The following is a 20,007-nucleotide window of genomic DNA, read 5'->3' on the forward strand; positions in this document are numbered from 1 at the left end:
CTCTCGAAGAAAAAATGTGTTGAACCATACAAAGGCATTAAGCAAAACAACATATGATCACAAAAAGAGCAGTGGCCGGCAGCTAAGCAAACAAAAAGCAAGATGAATGACAAGAATGGGGAACGAGAAGAAGGTGAAGCCGAGTCTGGCTGTCCACACTGCACATTATCCCATCCCATAAGAAACATCGTTCAAAAGCAAGAAATGACGACCCACCATCACCTGCCGCAACTAGAAACTGTGCCAACTAATGACCCCTGATAATTCCCAAGTGCAGGGTAGTGCAGAGAATTGTTATACCACTTTGCAACGTGGAGGTGGTACTATGGAGAGTCGATATTTCAAGGGGGCTAAGTAAATCTAGCAGAGTCGCAATATTGTATATGGACCGTGCTCCATATGGATATAGATGTTGCTACGGCTGTGCGCAAACACTGACTCGTCATACGCGGCCTCCATATTTTTTCTTTCATTTTTTGCTTGTTGTTGTTGCATAAAATACACTCAATTCGAGGGATTAAAATACTATTTGAGATAACATTGCATTACGGAGTGGTTACATAGGGATAGAAAAGTTGATTACCAATACTTATTTTACTAAGCTGATGACTTTTTTACGTTTGGGAAAAGCACTAGTTGCTCCCCATCACGATGACAGTGAATGCAAGGCACGGGGCACATGCATATGTGACGACTCAACTCATCATTGAGTGCTGGTCTGGCGACCTCGTCGTCATCGTCCCATTCCTGCCCGTCCTGGTCGCAGTCGGGGACGACATTTTCAAGGGGGGCTAGGTTCAACATGTTGTGATTAGTCTTGTTGAATGCCACCATTTTGATGTCGAATGCACACCTTCTGATGCACCGCCTCTCCACTACCAAATGCGCATGTTTCCCCTTGTAAGCGGGAGGTCGAGGAAAGAGGTGAAACTTCCCTCTCGCTTGAGCGGTTGAGGATGACACACACTCCAAACCAATATCCACGGCCGCCGAAGGTGGAGGATCATGGGGCTTATTATGGAGCATCCTCCATAAATTATGATGATTCGGGATCATATGGTACCCTACTATAGTATCATTTTGGCCGAAAATTATCACTTTGGCGGTTATATGGCCATGGGTCCCATATGGCAACTCTACTAAAGTTGCTCTAGAGATAGGATTCCTATTCTCTCATGTTCTATCTGCCTATGATACAACCTTTTGTACACCAAAGATTTGCTTACCTAGACTCTCTTAAAATGCAAGTGCAGAGAAGGTAGCATGCAAGATTACAATGTGCAAGTAAATAAAAGCCACATATTCAAATTTAATGATGCAATAAAGTAAACAAGAGCGAGTGTGAAAGTAGTGATGGTAGAGTGGAATTGTCCCTAGGCCATTGACTATGATACTATAACCGATAATCATGTTTTTAAGTCTTTATATATGGAAGAGGCCTATGATCACTACCTAACATGCATGTTCTTATGGTTGAAACTCTTATCAAGCATCCGCAAATACTAAGTATTCATTAAGGTAGATCAAACCGTATCATTAAGATATATGATTAATCATTATCCCATATGCTTTGATTCCTATACTTAGGTACGGTAATATGTGTCATGTTGGCCACCTTATGCATATTCATCTCACGTCGGTCACCTTATGCATATTCATCTCAGCATATTAGTAACCTCAAGTCTGATCCAACTATCGTGTGTGCTCATACATTAGCACAAGAGCACAACACCATATCAATCATACAATTTGGGGGAGCAGTAGATAGCTACAACTAATCCACAACACCATATCACCAATACCAAATGACAAAAGAAAACTACTCAGACATAACAACAACAGAGTAGATAGTTGGACAATAGTTCATTGTATCAAAAATCATGTTTAAGTAGGGGATTAGTGAGGTTTGTAGGTTAGTTTACTAGTGTATAGATGGAGGGATATGATGAAGGAGATGGTGTCGCAGTCGATGAAGATGATGATGATGGCGCTAAGGCGCCACCGGAAGAGAGCAGGAGACAACCCCCTCATCCTTCTTCTTCCTTGGCCTCCCACTAGTGGGGAAGGGTTTCTCACCTTAGTTTTTAGGTGGCCATGGGTGTGGAGAGGAGAGTCGCCTCCGATATTGGATTTAACTTTTTGTGGAGTAGTTTTTTGGATGTCATTTTCTGAGTACCGTCACCATTTTATTACTCTTGATATCTATAACCAAAAAGTCTAATTTTTTAAGGAGGTGGACAAAACTTCGGGGACAAGTTCATGGTTAAAGGACACCCAAGAAGCTCCAAACTATCCAAGTGGCTAGGCGACACAGGCAGGCCAGGGCTGCGTGGAAGGGCTCATGTCAGGTGGGTTTCTAGCCAATGGGGGCCTTTGGTCCATATATCATCATTGTATTTTTATTATATGTTTTGTCTATGGATATACCATTTTTCCATGGAAGGCAAAAACACTAAAAAAAACAACAATATGTACTTGCCGCTGAATTAACAAGTTAGTCTAATAAAAAATAATATTGATGTAACATAAACATCACAAAAATTATAGATACGTTAAAGACGTATCAAACCCAACACTCTGGGATAGAAACACGAGTAGATAGAAACGAGTGGGAAAGAAACAACCCTTAGAAGTTGGCATGATGATTGAGCGGCAATTTATTCTTTGACACCAAGTCAAAACCCACATTTTTTTATATTGGTGTGAATAGTTTTTTTTCTTCAAAGTGGCAAAGAGGAGGAAAAAAGTGTATGTCAACTGTACATGCGTGACCCGACTAATAGCGAAGGAAGTTTTCATTTGCACCCAAAACCGAGTTTTCACTTGATATGTTGCCGCATATTTTAATTATGAATATGAATGTATTACGAACTATATGTAACAATGGGCTCAAACAAGATGCAATGCAATGGCAAGATGAATGTGAACGTGTGTTTGTATCCGACATGTGTTGATATGTGTTCACCATGTATTAAAAAATGTTATTCATCATATATCTTTATTTCCTCATCACAAATTAAAATTTATTCATATAATTTCGGCATTTATTATTCATATAACAAAATATTATATTCATGTAATAAGAATAGGTTACAAAATTCTAGATATAAGAAACAAAAGTAATTTTGAAAAGAGCAAAACATTGGATTAAGAGGCGAAGAAGAAAAATTAAAGGAAAAAGAAGGAAAATTAGAAAAAACAAAGAAAGAGAAAGAATTAAAAAAAAACCTAGAAGAAACTGGTGAAAATGATTAAAAAAATTCAGAAAAACATACGCACACCAAACCGTATGAGTGGTGCCCCACTATCCATCCACGAGGCACGGATTAGAGGAACCTCCTATACCGCGCGTGGCGCGCTGGAAAGACGCAGGGTGCACTCCTCGCTTCCCAGCACGCCATTTTGAGCCGCCCCATGTACGGGTGCTCTGTTTTAAATTTTATTTCTTTATTTTTTATTTTTCAGTTTTTGATTTTTATACTTTAAATAATTTGGGATTCTGAAGAAGTTTCAAAATTTTCGAAAAATGAGAATTGTGAAATAAAAAGTTCAAGAAATCATAAAAGGATAGTGGATTTAAAAAATTACTGTGATTTCAAAAATATGTTTGCATATTCAAAAAAAGTTCACATTTCGAAAAAAGTACACATATCCAAAAAATGTTCATCAACTTGAATAAAACTTGTGATTCAAATATTGTTCATAAAAATTATAAAATGTTCAAAACAAACAAAAATATCTTCTCGAATTTCAAAAATTATTCCAAAATTTCAAAAAACTTCATCGGTTCCAAACCAGTTCGCTGATTGAAAAAACGTTCTTGTATTTCAAAAAAAATGCTCATCAAACAATAAAATATTCACCAATTCAAAAAAGTTCATGAGTTTCAAAAAATGTTCGCAATTTCGAAAATCTTCGTGATTTATAAAAAGTTTGTTAATTCTTAAAAAAAGGTCACAATTTTCAGAAAATGCTCTTGGTTTTAAGAAAATGTTCACAAATTTACAGAAAAAATCATGATTATAAAACATTGTTCACAAATTTGGGATATGTTGTAAAAAAGAAAAATTAAAAATATAGGAAATAAATAAATAAATAAGAAAGGAAAAGGAAAATAAAAAACCAAAACCTAAAGAAAAAAGAACAAACGCATAGAAAAAACAGAAAATTTGGTTCATGGAAGGTTGTAGAACCTTTCCAAAACCGGTGAGGAATACACCTAAAATAGGCCGGCAACCACTGATCGAGTGCTCTAGAGGGGTGCGCCCTGGGTTGCTTGCGGGCAACCTGCAGCCATATATGAGACGACATTTAGCAAGCGTGGTGCACTGTCGAATGAGCAAGGGCGCAACGCCCTCCCCTACTGCACGCCCTATTAGGCTTGCCCAGGAGCAGGGCGGGACGGCCCGCTGTTTTTTTATTTATTTTCCTTTTTTTCTGGTTTTACTTTTTCTTCATTTAATTATTTCTGGATTTCAAAAAATTCCAAATTTCAATAAAGTGGATCTGAAACAATGATCCAGAAATGATAAAATATTCATGGACTAAAAAGAATGTTCATGATTTTGAAATAATATTTACGTATTAAAAAATGTTCATGAATTAGAAACAAGTTCATGAATTCAAATATTTTTCATGAATTTTGAATAAATATTCATAAAAATAAAAGCAATTAAGAATTACAGAAATGTTCATCGATTCAAAAAATGTTCGCTGATTTAAAAATTTCATGCATGCCGCAAGGAAAGCATGCGATCGAAAGCAAACGCAGCAAAAAGGAAAAAGTCCTTGAGCTATTTGTAGTAGCTGAACCATTTGCTAGTTGCGCGCTGGTGCAAGCTTGACACTGATCTAAAAAGTCCTATATTTCTCTACAGAAGGAGTATATCACTACATATCTCTTCACATGGACATCTGTTGGTTGAACACCAACTGTCACTTGAATATAGTGAAATTGATCTTTTCCTCTTTCATTAGGGCACTTTCTTAGTTCATTAGGAAAATCATACCCATGTGTCGTGATATTTAGTATCCAAACTTCCAATAATAAGTTTAGTTTGCCAGCTTTGGTACAGAGCTATAGATCAGATTGCGGTAATTAAATTAGCACCAGCTTGGAACCTGCAATCCAGCTAATCAATCACAGCTATTCAATCGATGACCCGCGGGTGTTTTCTGAGGCAAACGTGGAAGCCACTTTCCAACGGGAACATTGATTATAGTGATCATACACTCTTTGTTTAAATGATTTAACAAGCATCATATACTCCTTCAATGCACCTTCTTGCATTATGTTCTTCTCTCGGCGCCCTCAGTGTTGACTGTGATTCTATTTCAAGACATGCAGAATTCGAGCCATACGAGTGCAAAATGCAGAACACTGTGATTATGCCGGTTACGTGGAATATTTGGAAGCGTCGAAACTCTAAAATCTTCTGCGATAAGGCATAGTCATCTGCGATGAGGCGGAATTCCTGAGATCTGATATTCTCCTATGGTCCAGCATATGTAAAAATGAAGCTCACAAACGGATCTTGTTTCATCAGGCGTGATACTTTCCCATCTGAATCTAGAGATGTAACTCTAGTTTGTTTCCTTTTTCGCATTCTCATGTAAATACCTTGTTTTGATATACTGCTTAAATATATATCTAACTAAATATTCAGGCTGTTTTTTGTCCCATAGTTTCCTCATCAAGAAATAAAAAACTTACACTCCTATTTAACTACTGACTTGGAGCCAGCAATATTATTTTTGAAGATAAATATCTAGTAATCCTCCTCCCAGGACCAATACCCAAGCTTTTAATACATCATGCCAAATGGACATAACTGAATGGTGAAGGTCGCAAGCACTTTTCCGTGTATCTTTCCTCCGGAGTTTAATTGGGGAAAAGTTAGCCACGTGGAATTACCGTCTACCATGATTCCATGACATAAATATCAACTGATCACAAGAACTTGCACCACATATGTGTAGGTAGTTGTCGATTCTTTTTTTATCATAACCAAAGTATTATGTATTTTTATGCCAAAGGACAATATATTAATATCAAGATGATATCAATACATCCGGCATCTGCAATAACACAATAGTAAAACCTAGTTAAGACACCGGAGAAGCATACGACAAGGAAAAAAAAACTGACACGACCAACCACAAACAACAAACAAACAACACCATCATCCACCCTCATTGACAACCGGACCTAACCATTGAAGGTCATCATGTTGCCGTCACCACATGTCGAAGAAGAGATGCTGTCAGGAAGGGCACACCCACACCAAGATCACATGAAATTTAAATACAAAACCGTTCTTTGATATGCATATCCAACGATAACTGCTTAGGTGCGTCTCACTGATGGACATTAGCATGTCACCAAAGTCGTGCCTGCGAACACGAGCTGTCACACAACACGGAGAGCCAAATTCCGTCGACTACTTCATCTTGCATGTGCTCCACAATGAATGTGGCAACAATGCATGACATTGAGAAGCGACAATGTCCTCGTGGTTGCCGCGCGCCGTAGACGCACCATCCCACCCCGACCGTTGCACTTGCACCGCTTCATGTAACCGCCAGCCGTAGCCCAGAGGAAGTAGAACCACCTCCTGAGTAACACCAAGGACGGTCTTACTCTTACCTAAGAGGTGTTTTCTCCCTATGGATATGGTGGTCTAACGTGATGCACTCCCGCACCAATGTTTGCTCTCTCTTGTCTTAGATTTGTTGGTTGTGATCTTCATTTTCCGTGTTTTGACTAACTTGTAAGCAACTTAGGGTTAAACTATTGCGTGTTTCTAGAGTTTGATGTAACAGTAGGATTCATTGAAGCTTGGATTATCAGGAAAAATAACAAATCTATTTTGTTTTATGAAGACGTTGCATCGCTAGTTATTGTTTTTTGATCAATATATGTTGCTAGTCACCATTATCCATCTCAGGAAATAAGGGTATCATGGTTCAAACTTCCTTTAGATGCCTCTGAGAACAAAGGATATATCTGTCTTCCCAGCAAAGAAAAGAAGGATATATCTGTCTTCTTTTCGCCCGAGTTAAACTTCTGCAACAGGACTCCATGATTATTGGGATATCGACCATGTGCATCAGCTTGTACAACACATCCAGCATATAGGAACAAGAGAGGTTGACTTGAGTATGCAAGTTGATGCAGAATGCCCCTGGCTGGAATTCCAGACAGCTTGGACACGTTGAGACGACCAAGCTTCATTAGAGGGCAGCAGCTCACCACGTTAATTCAATTCGATCGTTCGGGGCTAAAGAAGAATAGCACTAAGTGCATAATTGTCGTGCACGTTCGACCGATATATATGTTGATCCGAAACCCAGTTATTTATCAGCAGCACGGATCGCAAGGCGCATAAACAACTGCCGTGCTTACGTCATTTGGCCGCATATAAATACACCCGTTGTTCACCACAACTAAATCATCCACAGCTGAGAAGCATTTCATTCCCAGCTTGCAGGAGCTGACATATAGGTAGCTAGCCCCTGAAGAGGTGGATCATGGCAAAGCGTAACGATGCGTCTCTCTTGGTGCTCGTGGCCACGGTCGTCGTCGTCTTCCTCTCCGTGCAGGTGAAGTCGGCTATGGCTGCCGGCAGCTACACCACAGCGATGCAGGAAGCTGTGAGGAATGAAATGAAGGTCTCCCGCGACGTCCTTCCCGGCTTTATCCGACTCTTGTTCCACGACTGCTTTGTCAATGTAAGTGAAGATACTTTTGGCATTCCTTTCAAATTCATTTGTTTTTTCCTGTGTTAAAACGATTCGGCAACCGTGAGCTGAGCCACAACATCACCATATATTAGGGTTGCGATGGATCCGTGCTGCTGGAGACCTCGCGCATCAACGGCACCAAAGGGAAGACGGAGATGACCTCGCCCTTCAACGGCGGCCTCCGTGACTTACAGGTGATCCAGAACATCAAGAATAACCTCTGGGACAAATACGGCATCACCTGCACCGACGCCGTCATCTACGCGGCGCGCGAGGCGGTCTACCTGCTGAGCAACGGTAAAATCGCCTACAACGTCGACGGGCCGGGCCGCATGGACGGCGTCATCTCCAGATCAGAGGACCCGGAAAAATACCTTCCAACCCCCAGGTTCACCTTCGACCAGCTCAAAGAAAGCTTTCGAAACAAGGGCTTCAATGAGACGGAGCTCGTCGCCCTATCCGGCGCGCATGCAGTCGGCATCGCTCACTCCTCGTTCTTCCTGACCGCCATTGAAGATACCCCACCAGAGTACCGACAGGCCATCGGCGAAGAAACGAATTTCGGCACCAAGGATGTGGTCAAGAACAACGTCCGCGACTTCAACAAGCACCCCTCCACTTACAAGCCCATGGTGGGCATGTCGGCGAAGAACGTCCTGGACAACAGCTTCTACAACGCCGTCCCCCAGAAGATGGCGCTTTTCCCATCTGACAGGGTGCTGTGGGTGGCCGCCAAGGTTAATGTGACAACCTACAGGGATAACGCCGGCACGTGGTACAGAGACTTCGGCTACGCCATGGAAAAGCTCAGCAAGCTCGCCGCCACGAGCGACCCTGCCAATATCGAGATCAGGAAGGTGTGCAGTAAGACCAACTAGAGGCACCACGACTAGACGCTCCTCGCCAAAATTTGAAAAGAGACAAAACATGCTCGCGTTTATTCATTATATATTTATTGATTAATCAATTACTTATATATTATTATGTCGGTGGTATATTATTGTCAACAAAAACATGTAGACCGGTGTTTATTTCCTTTGGTTTGACTTACTTATTTGTAAATTTTGTATACATGTCTCCGAATAGGTGTGGTTTTGTAATCGTCCATGCGGTTATCCTACTATAATAACCATGACAGTTAACTAATTGAGTGGACTATTTGGTGAACTTTCAAAAATTCAAAATATTTTGATAGCTCAATCTTTGGTCCGATTAGAGATTTCTTTTCGCCATTAAATTCGTCACAACGAGACTTCTGAAACTAGGCTCAATATTGATATATTCCGATGATTTTATTTCGGGTAAAGAGTTACCCAGCTGCAATATACAAGTTGCCAACCTATTCACACAGGCATGAAAAATAATTATGCAACATTTCAATCATTTTTGTAGGTTGGGAGTTATGATCTTGTACTAGAAGAGTTATCAATATTGTTCATTACCGATAACATTATGTGCGTTTGTCGGGATACTCGTAGATAGTTATTGATTACAAAACTAGACCTCACTGCAACTGTTCATATAACTACATCACTATTATGGTGGTGAATGCGAGCTACCATGCTGTGTAACTTACATTGTGCCATGTGGCACAAACTACTCGCCGCCGCCGGCACCAAGCTCCTTTACTCCATAGTGTACCACCCCCAAATCGATGGCCAGAATGAGCGTGTAAACCAATGCTACAAAATGTATATCTGGTGCGCCGTGCAAGATCGACCGAAGCAGTGGCGCAAATGGCTCACGGTAGCAGAATTCTCGTAAAATTCCACACATCACTCTTCACTTCAATGTTCACCGTTCAAGGTTCTCTATGGCAAAGAGCCAAATTTGGGCGTCCTGCGTTTCCTCAGCGATCAACTGCCCACTGACGCGGCGAGCTGGATTGGGCCACGCACATCAAACTGCCGTGCGCCAGCAGCTGGCTCGAGCGCGCCTAGGACCGATTCAAGAAGCAAGCCGATCGACACCGCATTGATCGCGTCTTCACCGTCGCCGAGCAAGTCCTCCTCAAGCTCTAGCCGCACGTGCAAGTCTCCATTGCTGGCAGGCCTTGCCTCAAGCTCGCGTACAAGTACTTCGGTTCGTTCACGGTCACCGAGTACATTGACGCCCTCGCCTACAAGCTCGACCTCCTGCAGGACAACAAGATCCACCCCGTCTTCCATGTTTTGCAGCTCAAGCCATTCATCCCTGACTACTCGCCGGTCTTGTCTAAGCTACCTAAGATTCCAAACCTAAACGGTCACGCCGCTCGCTCTGATCGCCATCCTGGAGCGCCGCATGGTGAAGAAGCGTGACGCGGTGATTACCCAAATCCACTTCCAATGGTTCACGCTACCGACGGATCCCAACGCCGTCATCTGGGAAGAGGCAACATCTCAAGGAGAGGCGACTGTCACGCCTACAGTTCAAGTTCAGGAACCTGAACGCAGGCCTTGTAAACTATGAGAGCCTTTTTTTCTTTTTTTGAAAAGGAGGGACTCCCCGGCCTCTGCATCAGAACGATGCATACGAGCCTAAGGGGCATATAACTACTTAGGCCTAGCCAGAGTACTGTTAGGGTTTATCAAATGAGAATTACAGCCACTTGCTCTCACCAACTCGTGTTGTTCCTTCTCACCTGCTCCTTCCTCCCCTCTTACTTACTACGTCCTCCCATCCCAAATCCTTGGGGTGTTACATGGACATGGGGCCGCCTCCTCTAGCAAGCACGCCTACTCCCTCCTCACTGCTGAGCATGACGAGGACTCCAATGCCTATCGGCCAAACACTAGGAACAACTTCCTCCGCAAGAACATCGCTCTGCATCCTCTGCCCCTGCCGCGACGCTCCTACGAGGATGTGTTACACCTTTTCATTCAATGTCCTTGTGCAAATCAAGTTTGGCTCGACTTGGGTTTGCCACCCCCATCTCAATCGGCCTTATTTGTGATGTACCCTCTCTGCATGGGCTCAACAACATCAGGCTTTCTGTGGCTCTCTCTATCCTTTTGAACAATTGGGACTCGAGGTACGCTGGTGTCTTTTGTGGCAAGCCACACTATGCAAAGAGCTTACCATTAGGAACATTGTTAATGATTTATCTCTTTGGACTTCTAGACTAAATGTCCACTCTCAAAAAGTTGAAGTCCTGCCTTGGCGCTAATATCCATCCTCGCGCGCCAGCATAATTCTATAAAACTAGCCTGACAGTTTTTGAGTAATGCATTCAGTTTCGGTGGGGACTCCCCGTCCGCTCCCGTGATTGCTCAAAAAAGAAAAGGAAAAAAACTAACGACTGCAAGAAAGCTTTGATTAAAATTGAATATTTTTTGGACATCATTTTGGAACCAGTAACGTGCAATTCAGATTACTAAGATTTGAGGGAGAGACGAACCAACCTGTAGTTGGATGGTTAGAGGGATAGTGGTATCCTCAGCCCACCAGGTTCAAAGTCCCGTTGCTAGCATTATTCTTGGATTTATTTCAGGATTTAAGGCAATGCGCTTTCAGTGGGAGGAGACGTTCTTGTCAATGACGAGGCACCTATGGTGAATTCATAAATCTCAAGATAATAAGTTAGCTCAGTCTCTCGGAGGTGCTCATAGGGGTAGGGTGTGCGTGCGTGCGTTCATATGGATGAGTGTATGCGCGTACTATGAGCGCTTGCGTCTGTACTGTGTTAAAAAAAAGATCGAGGGAGAGAAAAATTGAGAATCGGCAAATCCGCGAGATTGATTACAAAACGGTGCAAGTTTGATCTATTATGCAGACACAAGGAAAATCATGGCAACTTGCATGCGCGCGTACGCCCCAGCTGATTATCCAGAGATTAAGATAAGCTAGCTGTGGCTGTGCTGCGCACCATGATGCATATGCTTTGCTTGGCCTGCATTTCTGGCATCTACTGTATCCAAACAGTTAATTAATTAAGCACGCGTTATGCCAAATGCTTCAATGTCAAGCAGCAGCAGGATAGACAAGTGCGTCAGGTGCATGCAAGCTATCGAAGCCCAGCGAGATCTTCGGCGCGCGCCCATGCATTCCATGCAGCTCTTTGCTCCGTCGTGATCAACGTCACTGCGGGTGCTATATATATACCCCTCGATCTCAACATTACCACACACACACACAACACACACAACAATCCATCTTGTATTCCAGAAAGAAAGAAAAAGGTTAGCAATATCCATCTCCAGATCGATCGACGATGGTGATCAAACTCGGCGCCGGCGCCATCGGGGTGTTTGTCTGCCTGTCGCTCGTCTTCTTCGTCGGGCACGGGCAGCCCGTGCTGGCCGACGGTGGCAGTGGCAAGAAGCACGATGACGTTGCGGACACGGTTATGAAGGAAGTGGCCAAGGCCATGGACAAAAACGATCGCGTCGGCGCCGCCCTCGTCCGGTTGCTCTTTCACGACTGCTGGGTCCACGTAAGTACTATAAGCAAGCCATGATCCAACAAATTTGCATGCCGTATTGCCGTCGATGACAGATGTATCTATCCATGCTAGCTGCATGCATGCACTTGGTATTACTACTAATTTGGTGAGTAACAAATGATGTACGTGCAGGGCTGCGATGGATCCGTGCTCTTAGACAGGACGCCGGACGGCGGCAGCACGGAGAAGGACGCGATAAACAACATCGGCCTCGAGGGCTTCGACCTGATCGACAGGATCAAGGGCAAGGTCGGCGAAAGCGTCTCCTGTGCCGACATCGTCGTGCTGGCCGCCCGGGACGCGGCCTTCATCCTCAGCCGTGGCAACATCGCCTACAACGTCACGATGGGCCGCATGGACGGCGTGGTCTCATCGGCGCACGACGCCGACGCCGTCCTCCCTCCTTCCACGTTCAACTTCACGCAGCTCAAGGCCAACTTCGCCGCCAGGAACTTCACCCAGACGGAGCTCGTCGTCCTCTCCGGCGCGCACGCCGTCGGCGTCGCCCACCTCTCGTCGTTCCGCGACCGGCTCGACAACGCCACCGCCACCCCGATCAGCGTCAGGTACCAGAACGCGCTCCGCGACCATGTCGAGGGCAAGACGACGGAGGCGGTGCCCGACCCGACGGAGATGAACAACATCCGCGACATGGAGTTGGCCTTCCGGAACGCCTCCGGGTACAACGCCACTGGGGTGGACACGTCGAGGGCGGCGAGGGGGGTCCTGGACAACAGCTACTACCACGCCAACCTCCAGAACAAGGTGCTCTTCAGGTCCGACTGGGAGCTGCGCAACGACACCACCGGCGCCGCCGGGAGGGACATGAGGGAGTTCAGAGACAACGCCGCCACGTGGTACCTGCTATTCGGCAAGGCCATGGCCAAGCTCAGCGAGATCCCCGCCGAGGGCACCCGCTTCGAGATCAGGAAGGACTGCAGAACCACCAACTGAAACTGCCACGACATACGGCGTCCAAAACTCGGTCATGTGCAGCGTATAGTAATCGTTCAAAAGTTTGTCCTCTGCCTAAGTTGTACTACTACTCCGATATTCACCGCAAATAAAACTATAAATAATCTTTTTTTTAGAAAAAACTTTCAATCTATTCATCTTCAATTATGGCAGTACAATGAATACTAGAAATAAAAATTACATCCAGAATTGTAGACCACCTAGCGACGACTACAAGCACCTCCATCGCTGGAGTCGGGCACAACTTGTTGTAGTAGACAGTCGGGAAGTCGTCGTGCTAAGGCCCCATAGGACCAGCATCCAAGAACAGCAACCGCCGCCGATGAAAAATAAAGTAGATCGGAAGGATCCAAACCGAAGCCACGAACGTAGACGAACAACAATGAGATCCGAGCAAATCCACCAAAGATAGATCTGCCGGAAACACACCTCCACACGCCCACCAACGATACTAGACGCACCACCGGAACGGGGGCTAGGCGGGGAGACCTTTATTCCATCTTCAGAGAGCCGCCGTCGTCTCGCCTTCCTGAGTAGGACACAAACCCTAACAAGATTGAAACAAACGACTAAAAATGGAGCCCTCCCGCCGGCCCTTGCCAGGATCCACCGTGCCTCCATGGCCCTAGGGCCACCGGAGACGAGGCGGACCTGCGCCGGCGCCGGCGAGAAGCACGAATCCTAACTTTCTTTCTTGAAGGAGGAGGAGGAGGAGAAATTGGTTCTTATATTATAAATAATCTTCTACTATATCTAAATAGCTAGCCCCCACTAGTATATTTCTCTCAACATGCAAGTATGACATCTCATCATTTAACATGCCCGACGAAAAGGTCCAACACAACAACATGCAATCACGCGCAATAAAAACCACCTCAACATGCAAACATGCATGAGAATTTACACTCTATTATGTTATTTACATTATACATTAATCAAATAGCATAAATCATATTTGTGTTCAATTTTAGTTATGATATTAGCTCTAATTATTCATGTTTCATACAACCAATTCTAACTAAATATATTGCCAAAACTTCCCGCAACAACGTGTGGGGTATCATCTAGTTAAATAAAGAGTACAACCAAGCGACCTACGAGCCCCACAAACCATAGTGTTTATCCTTCTCGTCAGCCACTCCCCCCCCCCCTTTCGAAATGGGCTGTCACATTTAGTACTGTAGCGGTAGTCGGTTCCACTCGTTTTTTTCATGGATGTTTTTGTTTTGTTTTGTTTCTGTATGTTTTAGGTAGGTTTTGGTCTTTTTTTTTCTTTTTTTCCTTTTTACTTTTTTCTTTTTCATTCATTTTAGTTTTCATATACAAAATTCTCATAAAGAGGTTGTCAATCTCTCAACGATTACGAGCAAGATTAAATTGTATAATTTTTGATTGATAGATCTGACAAAAGTACAAAATTAAATTTAAAAAATTGCAGCAGGGTATTTTTGGATTTAATATATGATAAAAGGTAGATCCGGGGGGCATAGTTTTTCCTAGAGGCTTCTCTCGAAAAAATAGCATACGGTGGGTAACAAATTACTGTTGGGCAATTGATAAAAAAACAAATAATTATGATGATATACAAGGCAATGATCGTACATAGGCATCACATCCAAGATTGGTAGACCGACTCCAGCCTGCATCTACTACTATTACTCCACACATCGACTATTATACAACATGGATCGAGTGTATTAAATTCATGGAAAAATGGAGTAATGATGCTTTAAACAAGATGCCATGATGTAGATAAGATAAACTCACGTACGAATAAACCACATCTTGTTACCCTTAATAGCAACGATACATATGTGTCATGTCCCTTTCTGTCACTGTGATTGAGCACCACAAGATCGAACCCATCACAAAGCACATCTTCCCATGGGAAGATAAATCAATCTAGTTGGCCAAACCAAACCAATGAATCGGAGAAGAAATATGAAGCTATATTAATCATGCATAAAAGAGTTCAGAGAAAACCCAAATAATATTCATTGATAGATCTGATCATAAACTCACAATTCATCGGATCTCAATAAACACACCGCAAAAAAGAATTACATCGGATAGAACTCAAGAACATAAAGGAGAACATTGTATTGAAGAACGTCGAGAGAGAAAAGGTTATCTAGATACTAACTATGGACCCATAGGTCCATGGTAAACCATTCATGCATCATCGAGGGGCAGTAAGGATGATGAAGAACCCCTCCGTGATCGTTTCCTCCTCCAGTGGAGTACCGAAGAAGGCCTCCAGATGGGATCTCTCGAGAACAAAGGCTTGCGGCGCGGAAAAATTATTTCGTGGACTCCCTGGTAGGTTTCCTGATTTTAGAGTATTTACAAAGGCGGAGTTAGGTCAAACAGAGGCTTGTGGGCCCCACTAGGTACCAGGGCACGCAAGGGGACTGTGGCGTGCCCTGGTGCCTAGTGGGCCACTCCTCCGTCTTCTCGTTCCTTCCTGAAGCTTCCAGGGTCTCTTATTGCAAGAAAGAAAATCTCCAAAAAGTTTTGTGGCATTTGGATTGTGTTTGGTATTGATATTCTGCAAAGTAAAAAACAAGCAAAAAACAGCAACTGACACATGGAACTGAGTTAGTAGGTTAGTCCCAAAAAATATATAAAGTTACTTGTAAATGTATATTAAACATCCAAGATTGATACTATAATAATATGGAACAATAAAAATTATAGATACATTGGAGACGTGGTCGGTGATGTCCCGGGCAATGACGGCGAAGACGGACCGACGATGGAGACCGCACGGACGAGCGGCCGGTAGCGATGCACGAAGGCGTCCCTTGGGCGGCGCGTCCAGCCTGGCTGCGCGGTTGATGATGAAGTGGACGGTGTAGAGTCGACGCCAATGTCGGAGTAGAGGCGCGGGCGTCGCAAACCAATCTTAGGTCAAAAAACGAAAAAGAAAACGTCGATCAAGATGACCGGCGGGAAAGAGAAAACCCGGAGCAAGGGCTCGGAAAAAAAAACTCTCTAGGGCAGCTAGCCAACATGGCCTGCGGACGAACCCTAGGTACGGACGATGCGGCCCCCGGCGGCGGTCATGGAGGCCGACCGCCACAGGGGCGGCGCGCGGGGCGGAAGCTACGAGCGATGGCTAGGGTTGGATCGGTTAATCAGATACCATGATAGAAGGGATAGAGAGAGATTGGTGGAATCGATTATGTATTGGTTGAGCCTCATGCGCATATATATATATGAGTACAATGACTAATTTGGAGTACAAGACAAGGCAGGAACAAATTTTAGTTTATCGCTCTTTTCTAATAATCAATATACTCAACAGTTTCTCTACATTTTATGCAGGTTTTGGTCTTTTTCGTTTTATCTTTTTTATTTTCTTTTTCATTTTATTTTTCATAAAAAAATCTTTTTCAAGTTCGTCAACATTTTTTCAAATTTGTGAACTTTTTATTCTTAAATTTTTCAAACCCATGAACTCTTTCTAGAATTTGTGATGTTTTTAGAATTTAATTATTTTTTAAGTTTGAACTTTTTCCAAATTCATGATTTTTTAAAATTCATGATTCTTATTTAAACTCACGATTTTTTTGAATTCATTAGATTTTTTTGAAATTTTTTAAATTCATGAATTTTTTTGAACCCATGATTATTTTTTAGAGTCAAGCGGTCAAAGGTCAGTAGTTATTGGTCAACCGGTTAGCTTTTTGTTTAGACAAGGTCAATTGATTAGATGTCAATTGTCTACCGAAGTACGTAACGAACCAAAGTGACCGAGCGAGCGAAAGCGTGAAGTGGTGCATGTGAGTGATCGCTTTTAATTGCGCCGGCACAGATTCGCGGGGCGCGTGAGTGCTGGTTTTACAAATACTAGTATGGCTCAATAATCTTCATAATCTCTACTACTCTTTACTACTCTCTACTTATCTCTACTCCTAATGTTTCAGTTGATAGGTCGTGTTTCGGGTTTTATTTTCGTTCCACCTCACCCGGTCTTTTTTGGTACTTCTTTGGTACTTACTCCCACCTCCCGCTCAGCCGAGACGGTTTATTTTCGTACTCCCTCCCACCTCCCAGGTAGTTCCCTCCACGCAAAAAAAATCGAACCAACCAATCTCTACTTCTAATGGAGCAGTTGGTAGTCTTCGCCGGTCAATTTTCGTCCCACCATTTTCGTCCGGTTTTTTTTCGTAGGTTAACTGTCGTAGATTTTTTTCGTCGCCTCCCCCACTTCATCGGTTTATTTTCACTTCACCCTCTGACACAACGAAAAAAAACTGAATGGATCAGAACTTTCCATACTGACGCAAATTATTTAATAATGTCTTTATGTAAAAGAATCAATCACAATCAATCTCTAAAGATCAAATCTAAATTAATTAATCTTCATAACGTTTGTTTCCTTTCGAATCACGTCCATAACTTTCCTTCCTTATTTGGGCAGAAACTGTTTGGTAGCAGAGATTAGGAAGCTTTCTATGAGTGTAGTAATAGGAAGTATTCTTTTTCTTGATGATTCGTTTTCATGCATGATGACAGTAAATTATGCCAACATTCACCACTATTTATCAATGTCATCAATCGTATCCATTTCTACCAGTTTTAAGGGAATCTGCTAGCTATGTCTTTTTTAAGAGGATCTGCTCGCTAAGTCGTCGTCGCATGTTATTTTCACAAACAATCTCTACTCCTAATGGAGCAGTTGGTAGCCTCGTACGGTTTATTTTTGTCCTCCTCCCACCTCCCCTGGGTTTTTTTCATCCTCTCTCCCACCTCCCAATTTTGTTGGTTTTTTTGTTGGTTTTTACTCGCCCCCTCCCACCTCCGGTTTTTATTCGTCCCACCTCCCACCACCCCCTCGTACTGGTTCTTTTTCTCTCCACTCTTTCCTTGCAAACCAATAATTTCCTAACATACAAAAGATCACGAATCTATCTTTCCTTACCCGAACCAATCACGCCCTACATTAGTGCATTTCTTTATTAAGAAAATTAACACGTAAATCTTAACGCATTGCAAACAAATCCCGTTATGGACCTAATTAATTTATTATGGAATCTATACGTGGTCGCATTGGTTCTTTTTCTCTCCACTCTTTCCTTGCAAACCACTAATTTCCTAACATACAAAAGATCACGAATCTATCTTTCCTTATCCGAATCAATCGATCCCTACATCAGTGCATTTCTTTATTAAGAAAACTAACACGTAAATCTTAACGCATTGTAAAGAAATCCCGTTATGGACCTAATTAATTTATTATGGAATCTGTACGTGGTCGCATCTCTCCCCTCGTGAAAAAATCGCATCCATCTCCCGTTAAAAAGGAAAAAAGAATATGAACGATCAATCCCACACCCTGCATCTCAGTAGCAAAAAGTCGCCCCCGCCTCTGCTACTGCGCCTCGCCGTGTGCCTGGCTCGACCCATGCCTCGCCTGCATGGCTGGACGCCGCCGTCTCCACCGCCACGTACAAGAAAACGGTGGGCAGAACCATCCATTCAAATCGCACACCCCCACCCTCCTCCGCAATCCCTAGCCCCGCATCACCCTATCGCTTTCTCGCCTCTCTTTCCCCTCGATGTAGATGGTGCCGAGCGGCGGCCTCGAGCACCGGCAGTGCCGCCCTCTCTATCTTCGCTGCGTCGAGAGATGGGCCGAGGCTATCGTCGGTTCGCCGCCCACGATTGGGCCGCCTCCGGTTGTCGCGCACCACCGGCTCCACCTAACGTGCCCGGCCCTCTCCGATTTCGACCTTCCGGTGACCACATCCCTCCGCGCCTCCATCCATCATCCACAAGGCCACTCCCTGCACCCACCCTCCTAAATTCTCCATACCGGCGGACAATCACCGAAGATCCAAGTTGGCCCGATATCAATTTTCTTACATGCTTTCTTTATCAGTTGGTGATGGGAATGGGTTCCAATTTCTCTCTCTGACTATGGATTCGCAGGCAAGAAGCGCTTCTACATGCATCCTCCTGTCGGTCCCTAAAGTACCAAGGTAAATGGTTGATGTTGCGTTTGTCTAGGATGATATATGTTGGCTCTGTTCCGGTTCATCCGAGCAGTTTGGTGACTAATTTACTGATAATTTAATTATATTAATTAAATGAGTCGGGTGTATCGTCGTGCATTTATCTTGCCAGTAATGTTCTGTGATGCTCTGATGCACTTTGGGTATTGGTTACCTTGTCTTCAGTGCAGAACATTTGTTTATTAATGCATGAGAAGAATCCTTGTTACTACCTTGAACCTGTTTTATAATCCATATTGTTATGCACTAGCGCGTGTGCGTGTGAAATAGATGGATTATGGTTCCGTACCCAATAAGATGGATATGTGTGTGTGTTAGAGAGAGAGAGAGAGGGAGAGGGGGAGAGAGAGTGAGGAGGAGGGAGGGAGAGTGTGTGTGTGAGAATTTGATGGTAAAAAGATCGTCAATGTCACTTGATATGTATGAGAATATTAAATGTAATATTAACATAATTGATATTGAACTCTTAAAGTTAATGTGGCCCCGTTGCAACGCACGAGTGTTCTTCTAGTACTACTTAAAAAGAACGTAAGGTTCCCATTTCACCTTTCTTCCCACCCCTTTCGTCCAACCTTTCATGTATATAATAATCAATCACCTTAATTTACTTACCTTCTGAATCAATTGCACTTTAATTTTTTACTTACCAAATTCCTCATCAAAATATAAGATAATTCATGGTCAGAATTTGATGAACATTTATTTATAGAATTGCGTTAATTTACTTACCTTCTGAACCAACTCCATTTTAATTTACTTACCAAATTCCTTATCAAAATATAAGATAATTCATGGTCAGAATTTGATGAACATTTATACTACTTAAAAAGAACGTAAGGTTTCCAT

The 20,007-nt window shown here is 43.2% G+C and overlaps 2 protein-coding genes across 2 annotated transcripts; both read left to right on the forward strand.

Moving 5' to 3' along the window:
• The first annotated feature begins 7,476 nt into the window (after positions 1–7,476).
• LOC119302662 (peroxidase 5-like) lies at positions 7,477–8,850 on the forward strand. Its single transcript, XM_037579711.1, has 2 exons — positions 7,477–7,731; positions 7,836–8,850. The coding sequence occupies exons 1-2, from the start codon at positions 7,531–7,533 to the stop codon at positions 8,619–8,621; spliced, it is 987 nt and encodes a 328-aa protein (XP_037435608.1). The 5' UTR covers positions 7,477–7,530; the 3' UTR covers positions 8,622–8,850.
• A 3,061-nt stretch (positions 8,851–11,911) lies between these two features.
• On the forward strand, positions 11,912–13,120 carry LOC119302673 (peroxidase 5-like). Its single transcript, XM_037579720.1, has 2 exons — positions 11,912–12,157; positions 12,299–13,120. The coding sequence occupies exons 1-2, from the start codon at positions 11,936–11,938 to the stop codon at positions 13,118–13,120; spliced, it is 1,044 nt and encodes a 347-aa protein (XP_037435617.1). The 5' UTR covers positions 11,912–11,935.
• The last annotated feature ends 6,887 nt before the right edge of the window (positions 13,121–20,007 follow it).

Source organism: Triticum dicoccoides, chromosome 1B (assembly GCF_002162155.2).
Source record: "Triticum dicoccoides isolate Atlit2015 ecotype Zavitan chromosome 1B, WEW_v2.0, whole genome shotgun sequence".
Lineage (NCBI taxonomy): Eukaryota > Viridiplantae > Streptophyta > Magnoliopsida > Poales > Poaceae > Triticum > Triticum dicoccoides.